General features: G+C 45.0%; 1 protein-coding gene across 1 annotated transcript in view; it reads right to left on the bottom strand.

The window, feature by feature from the left end:
* OTOP3 (otopetrin 3) overlaps window positions 1–27252 on the bottom strand; it is a 139853-nt gene that overhangs the window by 46024 nt on the left and 66577 nt on the right. Inside the window, exon 3 of the mRNA XM_085614409.1 lies at window positions 7982–8118. Within this exon, the coding sequence (XP_085470535.1) occupies window positions 7982–8118 (137 nt within the window). The remainder of the gene's footprint in view (window positions 1–7981; window positions 8119–27252) is intronic.

Below are 27252 nucleotides of genomic sequence, written 5' to 3' on the forward strand. Positions count from 1 at the left end.
AGCCATCACCCGAGATCCCTTTGGGAAAATTTGCCATTCAGCCAGTTTCTGCAGATCAGACTCAATTGTTCTGACATCAGGACATTTGATGAACAAGCTGACAGACTCTCCAAAAAGTTGGAAGTCTGTAAATATCCAACCAGAATTCTTAAGCCTGCCAAGAAACTAACCCAGAACAATAATGGAGTGGCACTGCTTGAGTCATAACCCAAAGAGGCAAATAAAAGCATAGAATGCACCACTACATTCACACCTATTTCAAACACTGTGAAGAAGATCGTTTCCAAATATTGGAACATCCTACCAAAAACAGGAAACGACTGGCAATCACTAATGTTCTCATTTAAACTAACCCAGAACAATAATGAAGTGGCACTGCTTGAGTCATAAACCAAAGAGGCAAATGAAAGTATAGAATGCACCACTACATTCACACCTATTTCAAACACTGTGAAGAAGATTGTTTCCAAATATTGGAACATCCTACCAAAAACAGGAAACGACTGGCAATCACTACTGTTCTCATTTAAACGCAGCACCAACCTGAGAGGCAAATGAGTACATACACGTACAACACACCATGAAACTCCGGGGAAACCACTACAAACCTTATGGGGGCTTCCACCAGTGAGTGGCCATTTCCCTTGCGGCACATGCACAGCATGTCCCTACACCGGACACTATAAGGAAGCTGACATTGGCACCGTCCGTCCTTGGCAGATTAAACATCACGCAAATTGTAACTCAGAAAACGTAGTCTACATAATCACATGCCCCTGCCAGGGACTTTATGTAGGCATGACTACACGAAAAATCCGGGTACGGATCAGTGAACATTAAAGCACTATCCAATGTAAGAAGAGCGCCACCTGCCTGACAAACCATTACTTGTAAAAAAAACCTACAGATAAAGATATCACTGGGGTAATTCTAGAGATGATCTCCCCACGTCCATTCACCAATATAACTAAGGCATTACTCGAAAGGAAACACCGGTGGGTATACCATCTGAGGACCCATACACAGGAACTGAATGATGACATCCCCTAGCTACAACTAAAACGATGAGTCCTCAAAAGAAAGTCCCAAGTGATAAAAGAAACATTTGTGGATATGCAGATCTATCCACCCCATGTCATCAGACCCATAACAGGGTGTCACACATTGCATCTTGCACTCCATTTAGATGGGTTTGACTTAGATGGTTTTTCTAAGATCTCTCTAAGAATACCTTCATAACATTTATGAGTAAGATATTTGACCTGTTCCTTCCTAATTTATGCACGCATATATCCAATGCAGATATAAGCTATGTGCCATCCTTTGTGCTATAACAGAAAGTAAATATTCTACTTTGTCATTCTTGTGGTTTTAGAATTAAGACCACAGATCCTAACATGCTCTAGGACACACCCGCATCACTTGGAACCGCTGTATTGCACTCACTAGGATAAAACATTTGCTAGCATTCGCACAAAGAATTTTCAATTCTATTAAGGACACGGAGGCGAGGATTATGCTTCTCTTTCTTTACTGTCAATCACAGCAGCCAATGAAAAAACTTTTTCATTATACATATAAATATATAAACTACATTTCCCATGGTGCTCTTCCACCAATCATATCCCATCAGACCCTATAAGAGTCACCATCGCTGTCCCATGAGGCTCTCACTTTGCTCGAGTCCATAGTCCATGTGTGAACATAATTCGAATCCACAAAATATCCTCCAACGTGGAAGAATAAACCATTAACTGGAACTTCGTCAACTTCTTCATCCAGAAGAGCAATTATTCAGCCTACTTATCTGAACCTGGAATAAAGTAAATAGATAACCCGTAATTTTGCTCGAGATAGCAGTACAACTACATACGGGTGGGTACTTACTGTAAGCAAACATTGAATACAACCAGGTGGGATAATCCTCGCCTCCGTGTCCTTAATGGAATTTAAAATTCTTGGTGCGAATGCTTGCAATTTATTTATTTTATTACAGGACCGGAAGCTTCAGCTTATGCTTGTTTAACGCTTATCAAACACCACGGTAGTTATATCACCCACCGGTTTACAATAAAATTGCTTAATCACAGATTCAGATAACCAATCCGCAGATTTCATAATGTCCTGAATAGTTGAACCTAACATAAAAGTCTTGGATGTCATTGCGCCACGTACAGAACATACCCCGAACACCTGGGTGTCTGCCTCAGCTTCTTTTGTAACTGACTTTACCCACTTAGCTATTGTCACCGCAGATACTGTCTTGAATGGCTTCTGCAATGCTATCAATAACTGTTTGGAACCCTCTGGTTTCAAATACCATGTATTCTCTTCATATGCTTTAAGGCAATGTACCACACACAATTTATGATTGTTAGGAAAAGCATTATACTCAATATTACTTGACATCATTTTTGTTCTGCCAGTGATAGTAAAAGAAACTTATTCTGGAGTAAATACTCTACCTGTAATGTCTAGAGCTTTCACGTCAGAGGGCCGTCTACAGGCTGAGAGACACAACAGCATAGCCAATTTAGCTGACAATTGTTTCTGGATAATTGGTTGTTGTTTGGCCATCTATCAAAAAGACTAAGGACCAGCGATACCTCACACAAACATGAATATTTTGGTTTTGGGGGGTTAGCTACTCTAATGCCCTTAAGCAACTTACACACCACTGGATGCATACCTATCTGCTTGCCGTCTACCTGCGTATGCCTGGCGGATATGGCTGAACTGAAATTTTTGACCAAACGATATGCTAAGCCTTCTGAGGCTTTTTCGGACAGGAAATTGACAACCTGGGATAACTCTGCCCCCACGGGATCCCCGTGTCGTTCCACGCACCAACATACCCAGCATTTCCAAGCTGAAGAATATCTCTTTTGTTTGGAAGGGGCCCAGGCTTGTCTGATAAAGTTGGAAGCTGTGTTAGAAATTCCTGGCATTTCCCACTGTTGCGGAAAGCCTCCGTGCCATCAGGGACAGCTGTCCCGACGTTACCATCGGGTGTAGTTCCCCGTGAGGGCCCTGGAGCAACAACTGGGACCAAGGCAACATCCTGGGGAGGGTGCAACTTATCTCCAACAATATTGGGAACCAGGGCTGCACCCTCCACAGTGTCATCACCAGAATCACCTCCGCTTGTTGACGCGCTATCTGGGTTGTCACTCTGGGAATTAGAATGAATGGGGGAAAGGCATAATTCAAGTTCTGTGCCCAGTTCTGGGAGAAGGCATCCGTCGCTCTCGCCAAAGGATCCGGTCACCAGCTGAAGAACGTCTGCAGCTGACCATTCAGTCTGGATGCAAAAAGATCTATCTTGCAAGGGCCCCACAATGTCTGTAACCAGTGGAACAGTTGCGGCTGGAGTTGCCAGTTGCTGGAGTCTTTCAGATATCTGGAATTCCAATCCGCGACAGTGTTCGACTGTCCCGGAATGTATTCCGCAATTACTGATATCTGATGTTTCAGGCACTAATGCCAGAACTCCTTAGCTATTTCCACAAGTAGTGACGATCTCGTACCTCCCAACCTGTTGATATATCTCAGTGCCAAGATATTGTCCATCATGCAACAAGACACCTGTTTGGGGGAGAGAGTTCGTATCACGAACGATCCTGCTAACAGCTCTAGGCAGTTGATGTGGAGTGATAGTTCTTGAAGTGACCATCGACCTCCGGTGGAGATATCTCCACAACGCGCCCTCCAGCCCCAACAGCTGGCATCGGACTCTATAACTATTTCGGATTGAGATCCAATATGGCTCTGCCATTCCAGGCCTCTACATTACCTAACCACCATTGCATCTTTTCCCTCGCTTCTTGTGTTAGGGGAACCAGATCAGAATATGAGAGTCCTTTGCACAGATGTTGAATCTTTAATCTCTGAAGGGCCCGGTAAGGCAGCGGGCCCATAAATATCGCCTGTATTGAGGACGCTAATAGCACTACCGGCAAGTGTCCGAAGAGATACTTCCTGTCTGGCTAGTACCGAAGTGATCGCCTTCTTGAGATCCCGTAGCTTTGACTTGGGAAGACTCAGTTGCGCCATCTGTGAATCTATGACAAATCCCAGAGTCTATTGTCTGGGAGAGGGACAAGACTGATTTGGGCTTGTTGATCACAAAGCCCAGGTTTTGCAGAAGGGACATTGCCATCTGCAAATAAAGGTTGGCCAATGATTGAGTCTGAGCCATGATAAGTATATTGTCTAAATACACTATCATGTGAATTCCCTGCGCTCTGAGATGGGCTATGACCAGCTTCATAACCTTGGTGAAGCACCAAGGTGCCGAGGAAAGCCCGAAAGGTAGGGCCAAATATTCCAACCATGGGTTCCTCCATTGAAACTAGAGGAATCGCCAATGAGGTGGATAGATAGGCGTCTTTTAGGTCCAGACGGACCATCCAATCTCCTTTCTTTAATAGATCTGCCAACAGATGGATACCCTCCATCTTGAAGTGTTTGTAAACCATGAACTGATTGAAGTCCCTCAAGTTTAGTACCAACCTGTGACCACCACCCCTCTTCTGAAGCAAGAAGACGTTGCTGCAGAAGCCGCAAACCTCCCTGTCGCAATAAGCAATTGCACGTTTCTGCAGAAACTCTTCTATTTCTGCATCCATAAAAACACATTCTTGTTGGGAAAAATTGAGTTGTCTGGGGTATCTGTCCTGAAAAGGTGTCTGATAAAACTCTAGCTGGAAACCTTGAAAAGTCTGCAAGACCCATGCATCTTGTGTAAACCCCCTCCAATTGTGTATGAAAAATTGTGTTCGCCCCCCCAAGGGTAGATTCGATAACTCTATTACACTTACATGTAGAGTTTTGAGCTTGAAATCCTGCTCCTTGGCCACCTCTATTGAACTGCCGTCTATTGAACCTTTGTCTGGCCGGATAGAAGGTTCCACCTCTGGTAGAGTCCAAGTCGCCTCTACCTCTTCCATAGTCTCCTCTGGTAATACTGACGGCCTGGCGAGCGTTCTCTGCCTCGCCATGCCCTATTGAAAAGGCCAGTATGAAAGACACACTTAATTCCTAACTGCGCCTTGTCTAGGGAAGTAAAAGTACCAACGTAGTTAGACACATCTTTGACAAATCTGTCACCAAAAAGGTTACCCTCCGCCAGAAGTCCTGGTTCTGCTGAGGCCAATTCCATCAAATTGGAGTCCATCCTCATAAGTAGAGATTTGCGTCTCTCCGTGTTGATGGCGCAATTAGCATTTCCTAGGAGGCAAATTGCTCTCTGTGTCCAACCTGCCAGAATATCTGGATCTATGGGAGTAGCTGGATCCTTACCCATGACGGCCTTCTCTAATATCTTGGCCAGTGGTCCTGCTACATCGAGGAGCTTGTCCTGGCAGCCTCGCCAGGCTCGGTCAATGCCCTTTTTTGGATCTTTTGCAAATTTTTTGAGGAATGTCAGGAGACTGGCATCGATATCTGGAGTTTCTGCAACCCTGTCTGAAATATCCGGACGAGGGCACTCCGAGCGCAGTCTATTGCGCACCTCTTTGTCAAAACCCTTCCTTCGGTTGTCGTGCAAGTAGTCCGCCACTTCAGGGGCTGGAACCCAATCGGATGACCTGGGGTGAACTATGCTTGTCGTGTCAAAAGTAAAAGGAGTTTTGGGATTCTTATCCGGTAGTAACCTAACTGCCTTCCTAGACTTCTTTTTAGGGGGTGCTTCCTCGTCTGTAGTATCAGTATTGGTAGTATCGACGTCTATATAAACCTTCTGATTGCGTTTGGCCTTACCACCCTCAGTGGTGGAGGGTGTGGAGTAAACATGATCCACTACATTTGCTGGTGGCAGGTGAGCCAATGCATCAGCATGAGGCCATGCCTCCGAGTTTGCCAGAGTATTATGTACGGGTGTCTCTTTTGGTGTTTCCAGGGGTTTTGTGAACCCGTGTTGTTTCGCAAAACTTTCCAGCTGTTTGGGAATAAGCTTTAATGCAGCTGCCAAGGCGTTTTGCACTGTGCCAGGGACCGTGCTCTCAATAGCCCTGTTGACCGACTGCTGGACCAATGCGTCCAGAGCGTCAACAATAGTATCTTCCAGCACATTCTCCTGCTGACCATCATCATATAGGACACAGCCCTGACTTAATCCATTTCCTAAAGGTATTCTCCCTGAAAAAGCCCTTTTCAAATCTAGCTCCACGTGGGCCCCATTTACCGAGTGCAATTCCCACGGGAATGCCAGTAAACATTGGGTTATACCCTAATGTCTAAATTTAGCCCGGAGTATACTACTGTCTACGAAATCAAAAGCCGAGCTAAAATCGGCAAAACAGCAGAATAAACTCCTAGTTGTTTCCTTCGCCTTCTGTCCCAAAGCCCACAAGCTGAAGCAATGATCTATAGTTGGTAGTGTCTGGGTTTTAAACCGCTCTGTTCAATCGGAACAAATCCGTTACCCTCAATCCAATTCTTCAATGAACTTAGAATAACCTTGGAGTATAATTTTGCACCTACATCCAGCCGGCTCAACAAGTGATAGTTGCCTGGTACATTCATCTCGCCTTTTTTATGTATTGGTTTAATTATTGCTCCCTTCCATCTGGATGGGAATGTACCAATCTTGGTTATGGCTATAAAAACATCTGAAATAAACGTTGACCACCACATTGGATTAGACTGGATAAGTCAGAATTTTTGCTTATCGTGACATTCAAATTTGGCAACATGCCATTTGTTATTTAACTGCTACCAACGAACTTTAGCATTCACATTTTCACAGCAGTTTGGTTGTAATTTCCCACTTTTAGGTGAATTACTATTAATTTTAAGTATTTGAAAATCAATGAGTCTAGGCACTTAGGGGCAAATTTACAAGCCCCTTCCGCTGCCAGTGCGTCCCTTTTTGTGATGCACTGGCAGCGCATTTTTCTGCCCCATATTTACAAGGACAGGAAAAGCCACCCTGCTTTTCCTGTCCTTGTTAAATACGGCCCCCTTTACACACAGCACTTTGCGTGAAAGGGGCATTCCATGGGTGTTGCTGTGGGTGTTCCCACTCAACACCCATGGAATCTGACACATTTCCAGATTTACAAGAAATCGTGAATCTGGAAATGCGTCTGAATGCTACGATTCCCATTCTTCAGTATACATAGAACGCGGGAATAACCTCTAATGATTGTTTATGTACAGGAAGGTGTCCCTTCCTGCACATAAACAATCATCCCCATGACGCAGGCATCCTTGCCCCCATGGTGCAAGGGTGCCTGAGTCGGTGCATGGCAGCAGTTGTGCGCCAGTGCTGGGGGTAGCACAGAGATGCGACATATTGTTGTAAATATGTTGCATCCCTGTGCTTCCAAATGAACGCAGAGCGGCACAGCAAAATAACTTGCTGCACTGTGCTGCATTAGTTTATTGTAAATCTGCCCCTTAGTGTGCTACTTACTAGAGGGTGCACTCACCGTCTGTGATGTCACAGAGATGGCACTTATACAGCTATATCTGCTAAAGGCAGCGAGAAGCAGGAAAGGCCAGGGGAGTAAAGATGTAAAGTTCAAGGGGTGCCTTCTTTCTTATTTATTTGGAATACAGAGCACAAGGATGTTTTTTAAAGGGAGACATTAAAAGAGTGAGAGGTTGGGTGACTGCGACTGTTCTACTTGCATAAGGTTGGATTCTCTTCACCTATGGAAAGTTGTTCTTAAGACAGGAAATACTTTCACAGGGAGGTGCAGTCAGCCAGGGTTCAAGGCTGTTCCTATTATGTTCTTACATCAGAAGCCGGTTGTACTGAGAGAAGAACATTGAGGTTGTGCAGAGGTGCTGTCAATCACAGGAATGTTCTGGCTTACAACATGATGATGACTTTAGTATATTTACCCTTTCACGTTTGTACATTATGGTCCTGGATTTGCGTTACTGTGCACTCCTGTGTGCTGACTGCTCTGCACGTTTACCCTCCTTTCACCCCAGTTGATGAAATACACGGAGACCCCCATAAGCTAGTCACCTGGAGGCTGATGAAGACGATTTCCAGACACGGGAAGATGATGTCTATCGGGGACTCACAATCAGGGCGATTGACTTCAAAACCAATATTGAACATGGCCAGCATTAGACTGCAAGTTCCAAACAGAACCAAGGAACCTAGAGATAAATAAGGAGAGACCAGATATCAGAACAATGACCTGCAGAGATTCCAAACACCAACGTGACACGAAAACAAGGGAAGCTGGGGCAAAGCAGCAGAAACTGGACAGGAGCAGGACAGAAGCTGTTGGTCCTATATAGGCGGGAGATCTAGGAGGAAACAGGGAGACACAACAACGAACCATATCCCAACCAGAGATTGCAAGCCCCAAGGTACCTAGTGACAAGTAGGAAGACACTGGAACAAGAACAGTGAAAGACAGGAGGCGACAGAGGGAACCAGACCTAGGGGTAAGGCAAGAGTGTCAGGAGGCTAACAGAGCAATGATATCAAGAGGCTCCCATCACAATGGGAAACAAGGATCCAAAGAGCACTTCTGCAACTAAAGTGAAACATTTTTTTAGGCGCTAAGGAGCAACTTAAAAACCTTTTACTTTCTTAAGTAAACAGGTGTGAAGAAGGGAGCTTGATCTTCCCCTTGAGTGCATCCTTACTCTTGGATGCAAGAGTACATTGTTCAATGTACAAATTGTTTAATCCCCTATACTCCCACTAAACAGAGCAAGAGATGGCATTTGTCCTGTTGTTAAGCCTCTGTTAGGAGCCAGCTTTTACATAAAGGTAGGCAGGGCTCAGTGAGTGAATCACCAAACCCACAGGCTCTCCCTATACTGATTGCAAGACTGTGAGATCTCATCCCCGGATTTGACCACTCTGCCCTATTTCACAGGAAGATGGTTGTAGGTTACTACCTCAGTCTCCACAACTTTAAGGTGCAACCACATGTTGACTACTATACTGGCAGCAACTACTTCATTGAGGAAAGTTAGTAATGTATTTTATTGATACTATTAATTTATTTCACTGCAAACTCATTTCTACAACAGCTACTTCAACATTTTTAAATTAAAATAAAATTAATTTCATTACTTTAATTTATTTTCATTTAACTATAATACTACCCTAGCTCTCATCTCTGATTATTAAAATGAAGGGGCATATTATCAAGCCAGGCGATAAAATTATCGCCGCTTTAGCGGCAGAAAACTGCCGCTAAAACGGTGATAATGGGCTTGATAATATGCTCTATGGAATTCCAATTGAAGCCCATGTTAGATGTCCTTCACATCTAACATGGGCTTCAATTGGAATTCCATAGAGCATATTATCAAGCCCATTATCGCCATTTTAACGGCAGTTTTATGCCGCTAAAGCGGCGATAATTTTATCGCCTGGCTTGATAATATGCCCAATAATTCTTTTTTGAATAATGAACTTTAACACTTACTTAATTTAAAAACATGAAATAAAATAACATAAGATTAGTTATCGCTATTATCTATTTAGTAAATGAAATTAAATTAAACCTATAATCAATAATTACGATATTTAATGTATCCCTTTTACTTTCACTCCCACTAACTCTAGCCAGACTCTGCAACTTTTAATTAACTTATAGTAAAGTGAATTAAGGTAAAACTTTAATCTAACCCTTAAATATTTTAGATGGGAATTATTTAAAATCAATAAGAAATCATAATTTCATTAAATTCATTTCATATCTTTGACCTCAATCTACAATGTACTTCACATATATTAAATCTAATTAACTAAAAGAAAACAATAGTAAACTAACTCTGTCAAATCTATCCCTTAATTAGAATTAATTGACATATTTTCTAAATAAGTAACAAGAACCCTAACTTAATTTAAGTTAATATATAACATCAATTCAGATAAATATCCTTCACCCGAATTAAGTTACAATAAATAAAGATACATCATTTACCATAGCTCTTAAGTAATGGTAGTTAAAGTTGATTGAATTAAATAAGTAATCATAGTCATTATTTTACTTTAAATTGAATTAAAGTAAATTAAATTACATTACATTGAAGTTTAAAGAAAAGGGATTATACTTACCTAAACATTTTGTGGCATTCTCTGTAGTGGTAACATTGATGAAAATCAGTAACACAACCAAGAGAGAGGAGAAGGGTAAGCTGTGTCATGTCCATCCAGAAAGTCAGCTCAATCACAGAAATGGGTAATGACAAATGAAGAAGAATTCAAATAATGTACTGTTTCCTAATATTCTTGGAACAGTTCAGGAATCCAAAATGCGGATGTCACTTGACTTCTACCACATGTCTGGGGAAAGTCATCATTTATGGAAGAGGAAACCTCAAACACATAATAGTGTCATCCTTCATCATCGGCATCCTCTTCCCACCCTGGTAGGTCAATGCCACCAGGGCAGACTCAACTTCCTCAAAGACTGTAATGGAAGGAGGGGGTTCTTAGATAAAAAACTACTGGATAAAAAGAGAAGGATCCAGTTTAACTAAAAATACCTCAGTGTTCCAAGGTTATTACCTTTATTCAAGAGGACACCGGGTATATCTAAAAACAATCATGGATGGGTATGTTGATAACAATGGCTCAGACCCGTCTACATTCTGCCAATATGCTTCTGCGCATTGCTGGTAGCCTAGACGGTCTCGGGCATTCTTCATGGCTAGTGGATCTCTAAAACTAGTTGCTGTGGCTCTACTAATCACTGGCACACAATGCTAATAAAGATGGGAGCAACCTTTTAACCCAGGTGAGTCCTACCTGGAGCTAGACTAGGATTTTTTTCACTCCAACTTGAGAGAAATTAGCAAACCCATGCATATTGAAATATAACAAATAGAGAAAGAAGCCAATTTTAGAGGTAACATGTCAAGAACAAGCTTATAAGTATTTAGTATTTAGTTCTGTTAGTATTTAGTTATGTAGCACAATATCCTTGGTGCAACAACATCAACTGTTGCATGGGTAAACACTTATAAGGTCCCAAAGGCGAGACCTATTGGCTATGCCAATGCTTGTTTAAAGTTTTAGTCACTACTCAAAATGAAATCCATTTTATCAGCGTTGCCAGTGCTCCTTTATGTTTAATGCCACAAATGAAACACAATGTTCTAAGCAGATTGCTAAATAGCATCTCCAGCCCCGATCACAATGTCTCACTTCATGCTGGACAGTGGGCACCCTGTTTTCATGCAGCGCCAAGACAGAGTGAACTAATGCACAGACTGAGGTCTGTCAGCCTCCGAGGCTCAAAGCATTCCTTGCAACAGTCCGCTGTGTCAAGGTATTGCCATGTATACAGCAACAGCAAGTGGTTTCAAAGTTGGGGGTGACTTACCAAACTTTCCCGAGGTGTTCATAGTGTTTGGTGACAGCGTATTTATGCCGATAGCCCAAAAAACTGTTTGTGGTTGTGTGTGTGTGTGGTTGTGTGTGGTTGTGTGTGTGTGTGGTTGTGTGTGTGTGGTTGTGTGTGTGGTTGTGTGTGGTTGTGTGTGTGATTGGTTGTGGTTGTGTTTGTTTGTGGTTTTGTGTGTGGTTGTGTGTGCAGTTGTGTGTGTGGTTCTGTGTGTGTGTGTGTGGTTGCGGTTGTGTGTTGTGGCTGTGGTTGTGTGGTGTTGTGGTTGTGTGTGTAGTTGTGGTTGTGTGTGGTTGTGTGTGTAGATGTGTGTTTGTGTTATTGTGTGTGTGTGGTTGTGTGTGGTTCTGTATGGTTGTGGTTGTGTGTTGTGGATGTGTGTGGTTGTGGTTGTGTGTTGTGGTTGTGTGTGTAGTTGTGGTTGTGTGTGGTTGTGTGTTTGTGTTATTGTGTGTGTGGTTGTGTGTGTGCTTGTGTGTGCTTGTGTGTGTGTGTGGTTGTGGGTGTGTGTGGTTTTGTGTGTGGTTGTGTGTGTGTGTGGTTGTGTGCATGTGTGGTTGTGGTTGTGTGTGTGTGGGTGTGTGTGCTTGTGTGTGTGGTTGCGTATGCTTGTGGCTTTGTGTGTGGTTGTGGGTTTGGTTGTGTGTTGTGGTTGTGTGTGGTTGTGTGGTTGTGTGTTTGTGTTATTATGTGTGTGGTTGTGTGTGGTTGTGGTTGTGTGTGTGTGTGATTGTGTGTGGTTGTGTGTTGTTGTGGTATGGTGTGTAGTTGTGGTTGTGTGTGGTTGTGTGTTTGTGTTATTGTGTGTGGTTGTGTGTGTGTGGTTGTGTGTGTGGTTGTGTGTGTGGTTGTGTGTGGTTGTGGTTGTGTGTGTGTTGTGGTTGTGGGTGTGGATGTGTGTTTGTGTTATTGTGTGTGTGTGTGGTTGTGTGTGTGGTTGTGTGTGTGTGTGGTTGTGTGTGTGTGTGGTTGTGTGGGCTTGTGGTTGTGTGTGTGTGTGTGTGGTTGTGTGTGTGGGTGTGGTTGTGTGTTGTGGATGTGTGTGTTTGTGTGTTGTTGTGGTTGTGTGTGTAGTTGTGGTTCTGTGTGTGGATGTGTGTTTGTGTTATTGTGTGTGTGTGGTTGTGATTGTGTGTGGTTGTGTGTGGTTGTGTGTGTGATTGTGTGTGTGGTTGTGTGTGTGTAGTTATGTGTTTAGTTGTGGTTGTGTGTGGTTGTGTGTTTGTGTTATTGTGTGTGTGTGGTTGTGTGTGTGGTTGTGTGGGTGGTTGTGTGGGTGTGTGTGGTTGTGTGTGTGTTTGTGGGTTGTGGTTGTGTGTGTAGTTGTGGTTGTGTGTGGTTGGGTGTGTGGATGTGCGTTTGTGTTATTGTGTGTGTGTGGTTGTGGGTTTGTGTTACTATCCTTGTGGGGACTTGGGCATGATAACACACTCACGCTGTGGGGACTTGATTGCACTGTGGGTACCTGAACCCAGGTCCCCACAAGGTAATGTCTTCTAAATGATTAAAAATGACTTCAGGAACATCTGTGTAAATTTTTAGAACTTTTGAAAAAATTGCCTTGTGGGGACCTGTGTTTCATCAAGTGTGTTTATATTTTTGCTCAGCTCTGCCCCCGTAGGCAGGAGGTGGTACTGCGGTTCTAAACACACTTTGCATTTAAACACACATTGCTCACCAGAAACAAATACTAGCAGAAAGAAAAGGGATTATACTTACCTAAACATTTTGTGGCATTCTCTGTAGTGGTAACATTGATGAAAATCAGTAACACAACCAAGAGAGAGGAGAAGGGTAAGCTGTGTCATGTCCATCCAGAAAGTCAGCTCAATCACAGAAATGGGTAATGACAAATGAAGAAGAATTCAAATAATGTACTGTTTCCTAATATTCTTGGAACAGTTCAGGAATCCAAAATGCGGATGTCACTTGACTTCTACCACATGTCTGGGGAAAGTCATCATTTATGGAAGAGGAAACCTCAAACACATAATAGTGTCATCCTTCATCATCGGCATCCTCTTCCCACCCTGGTAGGTCAATGCCACCAGGGCAGACTCAACTTCCTCAAAGACTGTAATGGAAGGAGGGGGTTCTTAGATAAAAAACTACTGGATAAAAAGAGAAGGATCCAGTTTAACTAAAAACACCTCAGTGTTCCAAGGTTATTACCTTTATTCAAGAGGACACCGGGTATATCTAAAAACAATCATGGATGGGTATGTTGATAACAATGGCTCAGACCCGTCTACATTCTGCCAATATGTTTCTGCGCATTGCTGGTAGCCTAGACGGTCTCGGGCATTCTTCATGGCTAGTGGATCTCTAAAACTAGTTGCTGTGGCTCTACTAATCACTGGCACACAATGCTAATAAAGATGGGAGCAACCTTTTAACCCAGGTGAGTCCTACCTGGAGCTAGACTAGGATTTTTTTCACTCCAACTTGAGAGAAATTAGCAAACCCATGCATATTGAAATATAACAAATAGAGAAAGAAGCCAATTTTAGAGGTAACATGTCAAGAACAAGCTTATAAGTATTTAGTATTTAGTTATGTTAGTATTTAGTTATGTAGCACAATATCCTTGGTGCAACAACATCAACTGTTGCATGGGTAAACACTTATAAGGTCCCAAAGGCGAGATCTATTGGCTATGCCAATGCTTGTTTAAAGTTTTAGTCACTACTCAAAATGAAATCCATTTTATCAGCGTTGCCAGTGCTCCTTTATGTTTAATGCCACAAATGAAACACAATGTTCTAAGCAGATTGCTAAATAGCATCTCCAGCCCCGATCACAATGTCTCACTTCATGCTGGACAGTGGGCACCCTGTTTTCATGCAGCGCCAAGACAGAGTGAACTAATGCACAGACTGAGGTCTGTCAGCCTCCGAGGCTCAAAGCATTCCTTGCAACAGTCCGCTGTGTCAAGGTATTGCCATGTATACAGCAACAGCAAGTGGTTTCAAAGTTGGGGGTGACTTACCAAACTTTCCCGAGGTGTTCATAGTGTTTGGTGACAGCGTATTTATGCCGATAGCCCAAAAAACTGTTTGTGGTTGTGTGTGTGTGTGGTTGTGTGTGGTTGTGTGTGTGTGTGGTTGTGTGTGTGTGGTTGTGTGTGTGGTTGTGTGTGGTTGTGTGTGTGATTGGTTGTGGTTGTGTTTGTTTGTGGTTTTGTGTGTGGTTGTGTGTGTGGTTCTGTGTGTGTGTGTGTGGTTGCGGTTGTGTGTTGTGGCTGTGGTTGTGTGGTGTTGTGGTTGTGTGTGTAGTTGTGGTTGTGTGTGGTTGTGTGTGTAGATGTGTGTTTGTGTTATTGTGTGTGTGTGGTTGTGTGTGGTTCTGTATGGTTGTGGTTGTGTGTTGTGGATGTGTGTGGTTGTGGTTGTGTGTTGTGGTTGTGTGTGTAGTTGTGGTTGTGTGTGGTTGTGTGTTTGTGTTATTGTGTGTGTGGTTGTGTGTGTGCTTGTGTGTGCTTGTGTGTGTGTGTGGTTGTGGGTGTGTGTGGTTTTGTGTGTGGTTGTGTGTGTGTGTGGTTGTGTGCATGTGTGGTTGTGGTTGTGTGTGTGTGGGTGTGTGTGCTTGTGTGTGTGGTTGTGTATGCTTGTGGCTTTGTGTGTGGTTGTGGGTTTGGTTGTGTGCTGTGGTTGTGTGTGTAGTTGTGGTTGTGTGTGGTTGTGTGGTTGTGTGTTTGTGTTATTATGTGTGTGGTTGTGTGTGGTTGTGGTTGTGTGTGTGTGTGTGTGATTGTGTGTGGTTGTGTGTTGTTGTGGTATGGTGTGTAGTTGTGGTTGTGTGTGGTTGTGTGTTTGTGTTATTATGTGTGTGTGGTTGTGTGTGTGGTTGTGTGTGTGGTTGTGTGTGTGGTTGTGTGTGGTTGTGGTTGTGTGTGTGTTGTGGTTGTGGGTGTGGATGTGTGTTTGTGTTATTGTGTGTGTGTGTGGTTGTGTGTGTGGTTGTGTGTGTGTGTGGTTGTGTGTGTGTGTGTGTGGTTGTGTGGGCTTGTGGTTGTGTGTGTGTGTGTGTGGTTGTGTGTGTGGGTGTGGTTGTGTGTTGTGGATGTGTGTGTTTGTGTGTTGTTGTGGTTGTGTGTGTAGTTGTGGTTCTGTGTGTGGATGTGTGTTTGTGTTATTGTGTGTGTGTGGTTGTGATTGTGTGTGGTTATGTGTGGTTGTGTGTGTGATTGTGTGTGTGGTTGTGTGTGTGTAGTTATGTGTTTAGTTGTGGTTGTGTGTGGTTGTGTGTTTGTGTTATTGTGTGTGTGTGGTTGTGTGTGTGGTTGTGTGGGTGGTTGTGTGGGTGTGTGTGGTTGTGTGTGTGTTTGTGGGTTGTGGTTGTGTGTGTAGTTGTGGTTGTGTGTGGTTGGGTGTGTGGATGTGCGTTTGTGTTATTGTGTGTGTGTGGTTGTGTGTGTGGTTGTGTGTGTGGTTGTGTGTGTGTGGGGGTGTGTGGGTGTTGTTGTTTGTGTGGGTGTGTGTGTATGTGGTTGAGTGTGTTGGTGTGGTTGTGTGTGTTTGTGTGTTGTGGTTGTGTGTGTAGTTGTGGTTGTGTGTGGTTGTGTCTGTGGATGTGTGTTTGTGTTATTGTGTGTGTGGTTGTGTGTGTGTGTATGTGGGTGTGTGGGTATGTGTGTGTGTGTGTGTGGTTCTGTGTGGTTCTGTGTGTGTGTAGTTGTGGTTGTGTGTGGTTGTGTGTGTGGTTGTGTGTTTGTGTTATTGTGTGTGTGTGTTTGTGTGGTTGTGTGTGTGTGTGGTTGTGTGTGTGTGGTTGTGTGTGTGTGGCTGTGTGTGCTTGGGGTTGTGTGGTTGTGGGTGTGTGTGGTTGTGTGTGTGTGGTTGTGTTGGTGTGGTTGTGGGAGTGTGTGTGTGTGGTTGTGTGTGTGGTTGTGTGTGTGGTTGTGTGTTGTACGTGGTCATGTGTGTGATTGGTTGTGGTTGTGTTTGTGGTTTTGTGTTTGTGTTTGTGTGTGTGGTTGTTTGTGTGGTTCTGTGTGTGTGTTTGGTTGTGGTTGTGTGGTTGTGCGTGTGGTTGTGGTTGTGGGTGTGTGTGGTTGTGTGTGTGGTTGTGTATGGTTGTGGTTTTGTGTGATTGTGTATGTGTTGTGGTTGTGTGTGTGGTTGTGTGTTTGTGTTATTGTGTGTGTGGTTGTGTGTGTGTGGTTGTGTGTGTGTGGTTGCGTGTGTGTGGTTAATGTATTTGTGTGTTGTTGTGGTTGTGTGTGTAGTTGTGTTTGTGTGTGGTTGTGTGTGTGGATGTGTGTTTGTTATATTGTGTGTTTGTATGTGTGGTTGTGGTTGTGTGTGGTTGTGTGTGTGTGTTTGGTTGTGTGTGTAGTTGTGTGTGTGGTTGTGTGCGCGGGTGTGGTTGTGTGTGTTGTTGTGGTTGTGTGTTTGTGTGTTGTGGTTGTGTGTGTAGTTGTGGTTGTGCGTGTGGATGTGCATTTGTGTTATTGTGTATGTGTGTGGGTGTGGGTGTGTGTGTGTGGTTCTGTGTGGGTGGTTGTGTGTGTGTGGTTGTGTGTGTGGTTCTGTGTGTGTGTGGTTGTGGTTGTGTGTTGTGGTTGTGGTTGTGTGTTGTTGTGGTTGTGTGTGTTGTGGTTGTGTGTGGGTGTGTGTGTGGTTGTGTGCTTGTGTTATTGTGTGTGTGTGGTTGTGTGTTTGTGTGTGTGTGGTTGTGTGTGTGTGGTTGTGGTTGTGTGTGTGGCTGTGTATGTGTGTGGTTGTGTGTATGGCTGTGTGTGGTTGTGGTTGTGTGTGTGTGGTTGTGTGTGTGTGGTTGTGTGTGTGTGGGAGTGTGTGTGTGGGGGTGTGTGTGGGGGGGTGTGTGGTTGTGTGTGTGATTGTGTGTGCGGTTGTGTGTGTGGTTGTGTGTGGTTGTGGTTTTGTGTGTGTGGGAGTGGGTGTGTGGGGGTGTGTGTGGTAGTGTGTGTAGTTGTGTGTGTGATTGTGTGTGCGGTTGTGTTTGTGGTTGTGTGTTGTGGGTGTGTGTGTGTGGTTGTGGTTGTGTGTGTAGTTGTGGTTGTGTGTGGTTGTGTGTTTGTGTTATTGTGTGTGTGGTTGTGTGTGTGTGGTTGTGTGTGTGGTTGTGTGTGTGTGGCTGTGTGTGTGTGGTTGTGTGTGTCTGTGTGTGGTTGTATGTGTGGCTGTGTGTGCTTGTGTGTGCTTGTGTGGGTGTGGGAGTGTGTGTGGGTGTGTGTGGGGGTGTGTGTGGGGGTATGTGTGGTTGTGTGTGTGTGTGTGTGGTTGTGTGTTTGGTTGTGGTTGTGTGTGGGTGTGTGTGTGGTTGTGTGTGTGTGAGTGTGTGTATGTGTGTGTGATTGTGTGTGTGGTTGTGTGTGCTTGTGGTTGTGTGTGGGTGTGGTTGTTGTGTTGTTGTGGTTGTGTGTGTGCGGTTGTGTGATGTTGTGGTTGTGTGTGTAGTTGTGGTTGTGTGTGTGGTTGTGTGTGTGTGGTTGTGTGTGTGTGGTTTTGTGGGGCTGTGTGTGCTTGTGGTTGTGTGTGTGTGGTTGTGGTTGTGTGCGGTTGTGGTTGTGTGTGATTGTGGTTACATTCGATTTGATGAGAGTTAAGCAGAGATGTCTCCATTCAAACCCAAACCACTAGTGAGTAATTGTAACTCTGCAGCTACACATATCCCTTGTAATAAATACAAGAGGAACATTTCCGATGCTGGTAAATAAGATATACTTCGACAGTAAGGTACTGTCATTTCTTTTCCTGTTAAATGAAAGGTGAGTGCAAATATGTGCATGTTATAAGGCAAAAGTTAAAGGCCAGAGACAATTGGGAAGCAATCTGGTATATTTTGGGAACCAATGGAATTGTCAGAGTATTCCCCGTTTCCTTGAATGGACAAAATAGATGCACCATTTTTCTCACGATTGGATTTGAAAACCATTATGCTTGCGACTTTGAATCTAGATGACCGTTGTTTTTTTTCTTAACTGCAACAAATTGTAAGATGTCATTAAGGAAGGTTTTACGGAGAGGTCAGGGGTTTGAGAATAAATCCACATGCAAACAAGCATTGGCCGCGTGGCTCACTAAGAACATCAAAGCGGCCGAAAGGGGAGAAAGGAGGGGTGAGTGCAAGCCGAGGTGACAAGAGGGGCTGGGCGAGAAGGGAGGGGGGAATGCCAGCAGCAGAGAAGCCTGATTAAAGCTGACGAAAAGGGAGGGGGAGAATGGAGGAGGGAGTGCGAGCAGCAGCTGTGCATGTGCATGCCATCGTGCACTCAAGCTTTAGGCCTGGGTAGCACTTTGAAAACCTGTATACTAAATGCTCTCCGAGCAGCGCATGCGCGCTGGCTCAGCGAGACCTAAAAAGGAGAGACTTACCTACATCAGTTTAAAATAATTAAAAAGGTGGTCATGCACGTGCAATGTCACGGCACACCTCTGTAAAAAGACAGATGTGAAAAACTGTGAAAGGGCTAAATAGCCCTCACAAGCATACAAGTGAGCCATAACTAGGCTGTCCGGTTTTAGGTTTAAACCTATAATAACTGATAAAACTCCACTGAAAGAGAAATAGCCCTCATCAGTGAAAACATATAAACACTGAAAAAACACCTGCATAACCACAAACTAAATGCCATTCAAAGAAAGGAAAAAGAGGGTGAAAGAGTCATTTGTTTTCTTCCTGAAGGGGCCGATACAATGTAACTTTGTTATACAAGCTAGCAGTAAGAAAGTCTGGGCTAACATTATTCTGCTTGAGTTTTGTTGTTTAGGGATGCCTCTAAAATAGTTTCTTCTTTTGTTGTTTTCAGTTTTGTGGTCTTTGGTTTAAAGATGCAGGCTTTAGAAGCATGTTTTAGGTCTTGTTTAATTATTTTATAAACTGTAGAGAATCAGGAAATATCAAAATCATATTTGATATTTTGGCTGTGTTTAATTTTTTCACTGATCGGTAAAATGGCTGGTTTCATAAGAATCTTTCCTAATGTGTCATCACATTTACCCACACAGAATAGGTAAAAACCCTTAATACATCAGCCCCCATTTTTTAATGAGTCAGTATTGATAGGAGGCAAATTGCCAACACCTCAGGCTTTAAAAAATTAAATGCAAATTATAGTGACAAGTACATGTGAAAAGATGGCAATCACCAAGCATCTGGGATAGTGGTTAAAACATGGCACCAGACCTTTGGAAAACATGGAACGCAGTGTCACTTGGAATGCTCTGCAAAAAAGGTTCTTTCCAAGTTCAACAAAGATTGGAGTGATACGGTTTGTATTTGCAGTGATTCAGCGACGTATATGAAAAAGTTGTGTGAAGACCTGTCAAAATTAATACCTGAGCTGAAGTGCATCCCTGTAAGAGATCCTTGCCACTTGTTAGATGGTATGCTGAAAGCATCTTTACACTCTTCAGAGTTAATGAGGAATCCTATTGACCTTTTAGCCCATTCTGGTGCACTGTTTTCTTATGCACAGGAACTAAAACGCAAATATTTATTTTGTGCTTTGTGTGGCATCAAAGAAAGAGTCATCCTAACTGTGTCCCTTAGCTGATGGTTTTTAGTCCAAGGGGCTATGAAGGCTATATTATCCAGGAGGCAACGGTTTACCGAATATTTGCTGAGTGATGATGCCAAAGACAAGAAATATGAGGATCTTTGGTCACATATTGATAGTGATTTGAAAAAAAGTACACTCTACTGCATTCTTAGATTTTTACAGGAAAACACAACTGCTGTAGATGACATAATATTAAAACTAGAGTCTGAAAACACCCTTGTCTGCCAAGTATTCAGCATAATTAGTGTAGATGTGAAACATCTCTTTGAGAGTAGGCTGGGCGACACCTTTAGTGACTTTGGCACTTCAACAAGTTCCGTGTTAGAGCGCTTGCCACTTGGTAAGCAAAGCAATGATAAAGAGCAATTCAGGAACTTTTATTTTACAATATATGAGAAATGGCTTGCAATGATGCATAGAAATGTCCCTTCGTCACCAATGGCATTTGAAGTCAATGAAACCTCACTGTGGTACTCTGTTCTAGATCCCTTCCATAAAGGGGAATTTCCTCCATAGTTTCAAAAGTGCTGCTTCATTTTTGAGCGCTTCAATAACTCTGAGGGCATAGGCGCCCAGATCAGCGCAAATGTTGCACAACCTGCCCTGAGAATCGCAATCTTCAAGTGAACCAGTATTGGGATGGAAAGCTATGTCAGTGGCCGGAGTTAACAAATTGAGTACTGGCTATTTTGGCGTTGCCCATGTTGAAAGGGCCTTTTCACAGAAGTTGACATGGGAAGGAAAGAGTGAGCGCACATGACCAAAGACTCATTGAAGAAGTATTGTATGGTGTACTACAATAAGTTTAATTTGCAAAAATCTATTTGGACCTCGTTTAAACTATACTTTTTTTTTTTGTTGAAACATTTTTTATTGTTTTCCAACACAACAAGACAACAATCAACTCACAATCCCCACCCGTCCAGGAAATACCACACACGTAACAGCATCCCCGACTCTCCTGAAGACTGCTCAACCTTCCCACCCGGTCCCCTACCCCCCTCTCCCACCCTCTGTCAGTGTGCTCCCATCTCCTACCCCGGTCCCACTTTCGATGTGTCCCCCCTCCCTGGTCAATAAAATACAGGAGCCCAGCCTCTCCCTAAACCAACAGGACCTCCCAGCTCTCGTTTAAACTATACTTACACTGTCTGGATACCACGCGCTATCAGTGCAGAAAGCAAGCAGTATTAAAAGCAAAACGTTCTATAAACACTGGAAAAACACTATTTCTGTAGTTTTTAATAGCGCAAAAATGTGTAACCACTGAAATCCACTGTTTTTTAAGGTATTGAAATCACTGAAAAAACACCACCAGAATTTACCAAAAATAGAAACTGAAAACAGGAAAGCCTAGCCATAACTTTAGCAATGTGATAAACACTAATTATCCTTAAAATGGAGAAACCTATTTCTTACTCTAGACTTTAGGGGATACCGGCATCCTGGTCATGGAGGAGGTGATGTCCTTTCAATCACAAATGTGGATTGGACCTCCAATTCCAGGTTCGAAAGTGATTAAGTCCATCCAATACTTGTTATCACAGTATTTGTTTATTCTTCTCTTCGAAATTTTTGTTCAAACATTCATCCAGTCCACCCTGGTGGCATTGGCCTACCAGGGTGGGGGAGAGGATGCCGATGATGAAGGATGACACTATTATGTGTCTGAGGTATCCTCTTCTATAAATGATGACTTTCCCCAGACACATTTCAGAAGTCCTGGGACATTGATGGAAATACATCAATGTCATTCCATTTGAAGAGGAGGTATACCTCACAGACTCAAATAGATGCTAACTTTAAAGTAAGAACTATCCTTATCATTCAAATGTTATTTTGATCAAGGAAAAAGCAATGGGAACAAGCAGTGGCAAAACAAACAAGCATTGGCATAGCCAATAGGTCTCACTTTTGGGACCTTATAAGTATTTAGTTATGCAGCACAATATCCTTGGTGCAACAACATCAACTGTTGCATGGCTAAACACTTATAAGGTCCCAAAGGCGAGACCTATTGGCTGTGCCAATGCTTGTTTTTTTGCTCTTCTGCTAAACATGCTTCACTCTCTAAAAAAGTCCCTTTTTACAACTCTTACCAAACAACATCTCCTATTCTTTTGGTGTTAATCGCACAGCCTCTTTTACAAAACTGTTCTGTGCACACAGCTACCATACACAATGGAATCTGCGTACAACACACACAAGCTTTTCACAATAAAAAAAGGCAGGCCTCTTGCTTTTGTCAATGCGTCCTTCTTTGTAGTAATGAGTGTCTTTGGCAAAGAAGCAACTGCACATGAGTAGGCACCTACCTGTTTGTGATGTAGCCATGCCACCTAATGTAACATGTGTCATTATAATTTATTACTCAGTAAACATCTGTGTAACCAGGACATTGCACACGGGTCAACATGTCAAGGTCGTAATGACGTGCTAAGGATGTGATGAACGAGGCCCTGAAGTCGAGAACCACAGAAAGCACATCCTTGCTCGCTGTGTGGACTTCTATTCTACGCTAGAGGCATGGGCTGAGTTTCTGTGCCCGTCTGCGGCACAAATGATAAATGGCTCAAAATTCACTATTACGGCGGGATACTACATAAACTACAGTGACCTTGCATGTAGAGAGGATGTGGCATAATGGCCAGAGCTGCCAGCTTTTACCCTGGGGAACGCGTTGGTGCAGCATCTTGTGGTTCTGGGTAAATCACTTGATCTCACCATGCCTACTACAAGCTTTTCACAATAAAAAAAGGCAGGCCTCTTGCTTTTGTCGATGCGTCCTTGCGCCCTTGTTTATTAGTGTAACACCGTCATGGTGAGTGATTTCAGACTGCCTGGTTCACCCTAGGCTTTGGACCCCTCATGCTGTAAGAGCTTTCACTACTTCTGCTCCCGCGATCCTACGTTGTCTTGATAACTTGCAGCGCCATGTAAAATCTTAAATACATATATTCGCACGCAAAGCGAGAAACGTTCGGAGACAACCTGAGCCTGGTTTAGAATCAGTGCACTCTACAGACAGCTAAGCGCCTGTTCTTAAGTGGACGTATCACGTTCGGTTTCCAATAAACGTATTCACCACTGGTCAACACGTTTAGTGATTTGCAGTAATTTCATTTATTTGCAAACGCCAAAATCTGTCGACTGCAGAGGAGCGTGTATGCAGTAGGTAATTGTACGGTATAATGTGAAGTCCAAATGCACCCAGCAGAATTCACTGCTGTCGAAGACCTACACAAAACTCCATATTCATGCCACATGATAAACAAATATTCATTTGCGAGCGCTGGATCGCCCGAGAGTGCATGAATGTGACAGTGCCAAGCATGTGTGTATGGGCGAGAGAGATAAAAATCTAGTATCCAATTTCATTGCTTTACTCCACAATGAGCTGCCCGCAAGTGATGTGCGTGTGCCCGCACTGCAAAGAATTTAAGGAATTCAGCAGGCACAGTGTGGGGCCGCTGCTCGCTCCCGAGCTCCCTAGGCCAGGGGAGAGAGAAGGCGGGACATGCACCCGCCTTTGGCCAATTGCGTGCTGTCTTTCTTAGAAAGGCCAATAGTGTGTGAGCAAAAAGTTGAGTTGGAAGTCCTTATTAGAAGCCTCGCAGGGCAGCACATGCGCGTTGGCTCAGGCGAGACCTAAAATTGGCTTTATCAATGGTTTTACCATTTGGCTAAAACCATGCAGGTGTACTACATGGCTAAAAAATAAAAACAAAGGGCCTCATTTATGAGTTTTTGCAATAGGGCAGTACGGCAGGCCTTCCTGCTGCGCTGCCCTTCGGCAAAAGAAAAGGGCAGGAATGCACCATATCGTTTAGTTACAGTGCATTGCTGTCCTTTTCCCCTGCACAGGCACACAATGGGCAGCCGTGCACCAACAGAGTTTGAGTTTAAAATTACTTGTAGAGCGCACGTCTACCAGCGGTTTCTTGGCGCTATAGTTAACAAGGTCCTGGGCTAGAAGACTGGGGAAGCTGCTGGCGTGTTATTCAAAGGACTTCATGAACAGGAAGGTCTTGAGGTGTTTACGGAATTGCGGGTACAGGGTGATAGAGCGAAGTTCAAGGGGAAAGGAGTTCCAGAGGGTCGGGGCAAGGGTGGCAAATTTTGAACCTCCCCACTTCTTTCTCCGGTAGCGTGGGATGGAGAGGAGGGACTGGGAGGACGAGCGTAGTTCCCTGGTGGGAACGTATGGAATGATCTCGGAAGAGATGAACGCCGGTGTCAGGCCAAGTCGGGCCAAGAAGGTGATGGAAGCAAGCTTGAATTGGACCCTAGCTCGCACCGGGAGCCAATGTAAAGATTTCAGAAGAGGGGTAGAGTGGTGAAATTTAGGGAGTTTGAAGGCCAGGCGGGCCGCCTGGTTTTGTATCTGCTGTAGGCGTCGCAGGCTATATGCGGGGATGCCGGCATATAGGGCGTTGCCGTAATCCAGGCGGGACACCACCATGGCCAGGATGATGAGCTTAAGGGCGGGGAAAGTGAAGAAACGGGACACCCTGCGTATAGTGCGCAGTGAAAGGAAAGAAGAAGATACCACAGAGCTAACCTGGGAGTGAAGGGTGAGTTGAGAATTGATTTTTATGCCTAGTGTTTTGACAAAGGAAGAGGGTACAGGAGAGGGGCCAAGGGAGGGGGGCCAGAAAAGAGGAGACCAGGGGCTGGATGAACCACCCGTCAATACCAGCTCGGTCTTGTCGGGATTGAGTTTGAGGTGATTGTGGTTCATCTAGTCCCTGATATGGAGCATGACAGATTGAAAGTTTAGAACAGAAGAGGGGGAAGAGGATAGATTGAAAACAAGCTGGAGGTCATCCGCATAATTGAATACGGCGACCTCCATCTGTTGGAGGGAAAAGATAAGAGGGGCGACATACAGATTGAACAAAAGGGGGGAAAGGGAAGAGCCTTGGGGAACCCCGCACTGAACTTTCCGGACGTCCGCTGTGAAGTCACCCAGGCGGACAGCCTGGGTGCGGTCCCTCAGGAAGGAGGAGAGCCAGACCAGAGCGGTCCCCCCGATCCCCGCCGCCTTGACACGGGATAGCAAGATGGTGTGATCCACCGTATCGAAGGCGGCTGAGAGATCGAGGAGCACTAGGGCCTGGCGCTGATTGGTATCCATACCCTCCCTGAGGTTGTCCAGGACCGAGATGACAACGGACTCCGTGGAGTGTGCGGGGCGGAAGCCAGCCTGGCGAGGGGCAAGAGCTCCATGCATCTCCACAAAGGAGCTCAGAGCGCAGGTGACATGGCGCTCGAGCACCTTAGCCAAAAATGGCAAGAGGGAGATGGGGCGGAAATTGGCAGGGACAGAAGGGTCTGCCCCAGGTTTTTTCAGAATAGGCACAATAACCGCGGACTTCAAGGGGTTTGGAACTACACCTTGAGCAAGAGAGCTGTTGAGGAGATGAAGGGGGGGGTCTGGGCAGGTAACAAAGATATGGTGGAGAATGTGGGCAGGACAGGGGTCAAGCGGAGAACCAGATTTGACCAGGGGAACTAGGGAGGTCAGAGATTCCCTAGTGATGGGGGGAAGGGTGGTGAGTTCACCCTTGGGAGGGGGACATTGGGGGTCAACAAAGGAGGGAGAAGGGGGAGGGATGTTGGCCTTAATGGTAGCGATTTTATGAATAAAGTAGTTATTGAGGGAGTGGCAGAGTTCTTCGGACGGGGCAGGCTTAAGAGTGGTTCTGTCCGAGAACGCCAGGTTGTGGACGATCGTGAATATCTCCTTAGACTGGTTTTCCGCGGCTAGGATTTTGGAGGAAAAATATGATGTTTTGGCCTCCAGGATGTCTTTTTTATACTGTGTAAGGATGGTGGTATACTCCAGTTTTAGAGCGGGGCAATAGTTTCTCCTCCATGCCCGCTCCGCGCGGCGTACTTTTAGTTTGGTGGCCTTAAGCTCTTCATTGAACCACCGATTGGCGTCCTTCTCACGCTTGGAGGAGATGCGCTTGAGCGGGGCGACGGAATCGCGGCCAAAGGAGAGCCACTGGTCTATGGCCTTAACCTGGGAGAGAGTAGAAAGGCTCTGCAGGGAAGGGAGGGAGGAGGTAAGAAGGGAGGAGAGATTTTCCGGATTGACTCGGCCCCATGATCGGACCCAGGTGTTTTTAGGGCGGGGGGGCTTAGCTGGGGGGTGAATAGGAAGGGAGAATGAAATCAGGTGGTGGTCAGACCAGGAGCAGGGCGAGATGGAGAGAGATTCCACAGGGCAGTTCAGGGACCAGATCTGGTCAAGCGTATGACCTTTGATGTGGGTGGGGGAGTGAACATAGGATGTGAAGTTGAGGGATTGGAGGGTATCGGAAAATTCCTTAGAGGACGGACATTCAGCAGGGTCAGAGGGCCAGAAATTGAAGTCGCCAAGAAGCAGAATGGAGGAATTGTTGACTGTAATAGTGGCCAAAACATCCAAGAAGTCAGGGAGAAACTGTAGAGGGGTTTGAGGAGGACGGTAAGTGAGAAAACAGGTCAGAGGGGGAGAGGTGAAAGTGGTGCGAATCACCAGATATTCGGTGGTCGCGATATCAGGCAGGGATAGAATTTGAAAGGGAAGATCGGCACGTGCGATGACCGCTACACCACCCCCTGCTCTGCCAGTAGGGCGGTCAGCCCTAAGGGCATAGTAAGTGGCCGGTAAGGTGGATAATAGGGCAGGGAGGGAGTCATCGCAGAACCAGGTCTCCGTTAGGAAAAGAAGATCCGGGGCATGAAGATCCAGCAGGACCGAAAGTTCATGCGCATGGGCGACTGCAGACCGGGTGTTGAGATAACACACCGTGAGGGCTTTAGGGGTTGCAGGAGGAACAATGCTACAAGGCGAGAGAGAGGGGCCGACTGTAGGAAGGGGGATGTGAGGGGAAGCGGCGGGGGAGAGACCAAGGGAGGAAATGCGAGAACAAGTAGAGACTGTGATAGGCCAGGGTCCCTGGAGACTGCGTAGTTGGTCCGGGGTATAGGTGGTAAGCGGGGCAGAGTGGCGTGCCCCTCGCCCCGGACAGTCGCGGACGGGCGCAGACGGGCTTGCCCTAGGCACGCCTTCGGCGCGCAAACGGCGCGCCCGCTGCGCACGTCCGCTGCGCGTTCTGGGGATGCACATTTAAATAGTAGACCGTTGGGGTGGGAAGGGGGCGTGGCCAAGAAGTGGGCGTGGCCAGCGGCGATGGGAGCCGGTAGAGGGTGTCACGTGACAGCGCTAGGTCCGCTGCACGTCGCCCTAAAGTGCTAGAGTGCAAAAGTTTGAAATACACAGTTTTAAAACACAAGTTTAAAAGCAAATGCAACAACTCCCGGCTTTTCGCCTCAGGAGACAGGAACCAGGTGAGCGCTCGTGGTTCAGTGCTATAAGTAGGGCGGGAAGGGGGCGTG

Source organism: Triturus cristatus, chromosome 7, assembly GCF_964204655.1.
Source record: "Triturus cristatus chromosome 7, aTriCri1.1, whole genome shotgun sequence".
Taxonomy (NCBI): domain Eukaryota; kingdom Metazoa; phylum Chordata; class Amphibia; order Caudata; family Salamandridae; genus Triturus; species Triturus cristatus.